The sequence below is a fragment of the Mus pahari genome, chromosome X (genome assembly GCF_900095145.1).
Source record: "Mus pahari chromosome X, PAHARI_EIJ_v1.1, whole genome shotgun sequence".
In the NCBI taxonomy this organism is placed as follows: Eukaryota; Metazoa; Chordata; class Mammalia; order Rodentia; family Muridae; genus Mus; species Mus pahari.
In genome coordinates, this window is record NC_034613.1 from 6,304,798 (window position 1) to 6,310,797 (window position 6,000).

The 6,000-nt window shown below is 36.2% G+C and overlaps 1 protein-coding gene across 11 annotated transcripts in view; it reads left to right on the forward strand.

Annotated features, from left to right (window-relative positions):
• The window catches only part of Usp9x (ubiquitin specific peptidase 9 X-linked), a 132,066-nt gene that overhangs the window by 80,937 nt on the left and 45,129 nt on the right, over positions 1-6,000 (forward strand). For all 11 annotated transcript variants that reach the window (XM_029534226.1, XM_029534228.1, XM_021187450.1 and 8 more), the window contains one exon: positions 4,978-5,065. In XM_029534226.1, coding sequence (XP_029390086.1) covers positions 4,978-5,065 — 88 coding nt within the window. The remainder of the gene's footprint in view (positions 1-4,977; positions 5,066-6,000) is intronic.

Consider the following 6,000-nt stretch of genomic DNA (forward strand, 5'->3'; position numbering starts at 1 on the left):
TAGTGCTTATAAATCACCAAACTTTTGTTTCAACACTGAAAATTCAGATAAATATAATTAAAAAACAACTCTTCAAATAGTCCTACTGATTTTGTTGACTCTGCTGTTAGATTTCTCCCCTTTGGGCCAGGTAAGTCCTCCTAGATGAGGTGCCAGATAAATAGTTAAAGGCAGGCAGCTGAGGAGCACCAAATAATGATCTTTAATCATTTAGTCTTAAATTGTTTCTCATCACCATGGTAGAACATTGAAGGCCATGTAGGTATACAACCATGTGTTCTATACCAACGAAAACCAAAATTAGTCGTAAGCTCTGTACACAGACACTCAAACATGGGATTTAATTCATCAGACTTTATTTTATGATCTCTTGGTGATAAATAGACTTTTTAATTGATAATTATAGACTTTGCCCCATGGTGAGTATCATACATGCTATATGTATGTTTTCCTGGTAGTTTTTTGTACTGAGGTTTCATTGTCAAAAATTGGGGGCCTGGAGAGATGGCTCAGCAGATAAGAGCACTGACTGCTCTACCGAAGGTCCTGAGTTCAAATCCCAGCAACCACATGGTGGCTCACAACCATCTGTAATGAGATCTGATGCTCTCTTCTGGGGTGTCTGAAGACAGCTACAATGTACTTACATATAATAAATTAATAAATAAATCTTAAAAAAAATTGGGGACTGTGCTTTGGGGTATTTAGGAGGTGATACAATGTGTAGTTTATTTAGTTCAGCCTCACTATGGTTTTCAACTCCATTTGAATCATTCTACACGAATTACTGCCTTGTCTTAGTTTTGTGGTCACAAGAATACTTGCATTTTTCAAGGCTTTTTTTCTCCTTTTCTTATATTTCTATTTCTTCCTGTGAATACTTGTCAGTCAGCACATATATTATCCAAGTCTGATACATGACTGACTCAAACATAGTATTCTTTATAACCTTGACTAAGTTGCTTATGCTAAAACAATATCTGGCACATAGTAAGCACTGGATTTTTTAAATATTTTCCTCTGAATTCACTGGTACAACACAACTCTTATCTTAATCAGTCTATATACAATTTCACTGTAATAGTACTGTTGTAGTAAACACTAGTCTAAATATTTAAGTATGGGCAAGAGGTAATCCGATTAAACTCACATTTAGTTATTTCTGTGATAGCTATGTCTGCCAACAGTTTTTAATATGCAATAGTGCAGTAAATTACAGAATTTGTTGCTTGTGCATAGTGAAGGTGTTGTGTAAATCTCATTATAATTGAGATGTTGTTTAGCAGAATAACATTAGACTTACACAGTTCACTGATAATCTGAATTACAGGCAACCATTACATCAGCATTGTTTATGTTCTGTTCATATTTTATTACCACAAGCATCTTCACTACACCACTATACCCAGCACCATCTTCTATATTAACTTTCTTAAAGGAAGATAAACTTACCAAAATTATTAACAATATTCGCTTATGTGTTATGACTACTAGTGCTTTCATGTGCTGGTGCCTACCAATCTTTCTGGAGGTTTTTTTTTTGTATAGACTACAGTAAAGTGTAAACCACCTTCCAGTTGTCACTAAAGCTTTAGTTCACTAGCATTATTACTTTGCTGACCTCAACACTTACTAGAAAAGTGATTTATCTCATTTATTGCTTTTCCTTGTTCTCAGCAATGAAGTACAGGGTCTATATGGGTTTAAAAAAATACAGTATTAACTACTTTGTTAGCATTTTCCACCTACCTGGAGAAATGGCTGCTTTGGTGCCTAGAGCAAGGACTGCTTAATGGGAAAAGTATGAAAGTGATCATAGAATCAAGTTTATGTTGAAAGAAGGAAGAATTTTAGCATTTATTGGCCAAAACTAGAACAAAATAATAAAAATAACTATATGCATTGAATAAATAAAATATAAACACATACGAAGGAAAATAAAAGACCCAGCAGGCCTTGACAAAACATTTAACTGGATAAAAAAAATACAGATTAAAATTTAAAGTGCCTAGAAATTGTTATAAGGAGTTAATAACAAGAAAATCTAAATCTCAAAACTAGCAGTTGAGCCACAACTTGTTCATTTGTCTCTACAGTCAGCTTCACCATGAGGAATCTATTCTGGAGTAGTTTGACTAAGGACTAGTCCTCCTCCCCACAGCTCCTAGTCTAGGACTGCACTTGGCTTCTTGCACAGCAAGCTGTTAGCCTTCTTAGTCCTTTGTTACAGATGCCCTCTTAAATATGCAGATGTGGCTTCATTACCCTGCCCACTCAGTATCTATGTAAGTTGAAATTTAACTCCAAACATTATAAACCAGCATTAAGGCCCTAATTACTGCACTACAGTTGGCTCCAGTGGTCCACACCAGGAGAAATGAATGGCCCTATTTTCACCCCTGCACATATTGATAAGTCAGAGATATTCTTGGAAAAGCTGGGTGCTCTCTGCCTCTGATGCCTATCTAGTGACAAAGATATTGTGCCCAAAGGGTGGAGAGAAGCCATAGAGACAGAGTTTCCACATTTAGTTATATTTGAAGAAACCAGAACATTCCATGCCAAGTAAGTTGTCTACAAAGAGATGGATGAAGAACGTCTAAAAATTGTGGCTCCCCATGGTACTGAAGGGTTCTGCAACCCTATAGGTGGAACAATAATATGAACTAACCAGTACCCCCAGAGCTCATGTCTCTAGCTGCATATGTAGTAGAAGAGGGCCTAGTTGTCCATAATTGGGAAGAGAGGCCCCTAGGCTATGCAAATTCTATATGCCCCAGTACAGGGGAATGCCAGGGCCAAGAAGTGGGAGTGGGTGGGTAGGGGAGAAGGGCGGGGGGCGGGGTATAGGGAATTTTCGGGATAGCATTTGAAATGTAAATAAAGGAAATATCTAATAAAGGAAAAAAAGTTGTAGCTCTCTCTTAACTGCTGTCACCTAGTGAAATGTTATAGCAAACAAGTTGCCACTTAAAAGGCAAAATGAGAGCCCTTCTGTGATCCTAGTCTCACTGAGGAATCAAAAATTATGGTACATCACCCACTCAGCTGGATATGGAACAGGTTGAAATTTCTTCAGAGAAACTAAAGGTGACTACTAAGAACTTTAAAAATGCTCAATATCATTGACTTTTAAAATTTGAGTTCAAAACCATGGTAAGAAAGTATATTGTGATATAGGACAACACTTAGTATTGTTGAGACTGTTCAGAAATTGCATCTTCATTCCTTGTGGGCTTATTTATTAGTTAGATTGGCAGTTCTACATATTAAACAGAATTTACCATAGTATGGGTCATACTCAAGTAAAATGGAAACAAACTTTAAAAAACTTGGAAATGAACATTAATAGCAAACTTGTTATAATAGCCAAAAAATAGAAATAATAAAAAGTGATATGTCACCTGGCAGTGGTGACTCATGCCTTTAATCCCAGCACTTGGGAGGCAGAGGCAGGCGGATTTCTGAGTTCCAGGCCAGCCTGGTCTACAGAGTGCGTTTCAGGACAGCCAGGGCTACACAGAGAAACCCTGTCTCGAAAAACAAACAAAAAAGTGGTGTGTCCATATAGTAACACAACTTTCTTAAAAACCTGAAGACTTTAAATTGGTAGGTTGATGGTGGGTGATGAGAACATATTTTATTTGCTTGAGGTGGGAGCACACATCTTTAATCTCAGTACTCAGGAGGCAGAGGCAAGCAGATTTCTGTTACTTTACACAGGACAGCCAGAACTACACAGAGAAACCTTGTCTTGAAAAAACAAAAGTTTATTAACAGATGAACTCAATTGATTTTGATGTATTTATTATATGTGAATGAGTATATATGTATATAACATATATATGTATTCTATGCATGCATGTACCATGTCTGGTGCATGAAGTGGTCAGAAGAGTACATGAGATCTCCTGGAAGTGGAGTTGCAGTTTGAGACACTCTGTGTTATGCTGGAAAATGAATCCAGCTCCTACAAGAGCAACAAGCAATCTTACCAAATGAACCAATTCCCCAACCTCAGCTTTTTCACGCTGAATTCTAAAATGGATCTTACAACCTGATACTTAAAATAATGAAAACTGATTTTGTGTTGGTTATCTGCCAACCAATTTTCTAAGATTTCTGAATTGATCATATATATTTCCTCCATGGGATACCTGCTATATAGACAAGTAAGGAATGGTTGTCTTCCTTATTCGCTAGCAAAAACAATTGTTGGAACCCTTTACAGTAAAATTATCAGCTCTTATTTTTTTGGTGTTTTGTTTTTGAGACTGGATCTTTCTATGTATCCCTGCCTGGCCTAGAACTTAACTATATAGAACAACTGAACTCAGACTCCTAAAGATCTGCCTGCCTCTGCCTCTGCCTCCCCGTTGCTGAAGACTAGAAGTTTGCACTACCACTTCCCATTTATTACAGAACTAGTGTCTTATTTCTTGACTTTTCTTGAGTACTGTTTGGGTTTCATTGGACTATTTCAAAGCTCTGTGTCCAAAGTATTAAGAATTGAGCATCAAATGGATTAGGGCAGGTTGCTAAAACCAGTGGGGCAAAAATGGCATTTTGCCAGCCTTGAGGAAACTGCTTCAGTCAGCTATGTAATCAAAGTGAGCATCATGAGGATTGATTTATAGCCCGAGTATATGAAGTAGGAAAAGGGTTGTTCTAAAGAGTTTTGGTAGCACATTTAATAGACCATTTTCTTTGTGTTGTATAAAAGGAGTGTGTATTTTATTAGGATATTAGATGGGTTGGAAAGCACCAATTATCAATGTACCAATTATTAGTAGATTTGCAGTTGCCTTATATAATGATAGATCAGTGATTTTTTTTTAACTGAGAAGTCCCTTTTTTGAAATCAGCAGTGGTATGATTATATATATATATATATATATATATATATATATATATATATATATATATATGCACATTCATATATATAAAATGCATCTTTTTATTTTTCCTAATTTGCAGACAATGAAGAATATGACCCACAAACTGTGAGACTGGGAAGTAGATATAGTCATGTTCAAGAAGTCCAAGAACGGCTTAACTTTCTTAGGTGTGTTTAATATAATTAGTATTGCTTGCTGATGAGTATATTGACTGATTGAATATGCTGTCTTTGTTGATTTTTTTTTTCCTTTGCTTCCTTTGTTGCTAAATGCTTTACAATTAGTGAGTGGATTGTAACATTCATCTCATTTTTTTAAGCTGTAGGCTAGAGTTCTCATATTTGTTTATGCTGGAAATGTTTACTTTTAGAGGAAAATTATTTAGATTATTTACATTCCAAATGTTGACACTCTCCTGCTCCCCTGTTCCTGGTCTTCCCTCCCAGAGTTCTTCATCTCATCCCTCCTCCCTAGAGGACAAACTTTTATACATTAATACAAATCAGATGGAGAATCATACTATTGTTAGTACTATCAGGACTAAGCAATTGTGAGAAAATTTTCTTTGGACCAAAATGTCTGAGTACTTTAGTACCTTGTTCTACAGTGGCTGACAAAGGCAGTTTGAAATCAGGTTATTAATAACATTGTCTCTAAGAGGATGAGAAAAATGCGTATTTTTTTTAAACCACATTGGAATCTTCAAAGATTTGTTCCATTATATCAGCTTTTAGTGAATATGCCTTTAAAGATGTAAAAAGTCCCTTGTGCTCAAAAGTTTATATAACAAGAGGTACATCTTAAGAAGTGAGACAAGTGCTTCAGTACTTCTGAAAATTGATTGCATTTGTTACTCTTTGATACAAGTCCTGGAGAATATTTTTGTGTTTTTTCCCCCTTAATTGTTGACTTAATTTTATTGAACTCTTTGGGGGAGAAAATAGAATTGTATGATATTTTTTTAACTTGAGGAAAAACTCTCCCATTTAAGAATATTTGCATTTAAGCCGGGCCTGGTGGCGCAGGCCTTTAATCCCAGCACTCGGGAGGCAGAGGCAGGCGGATTTCTGAGTTCGAGGCCAGCCTGGTCTACCAAGTGAGT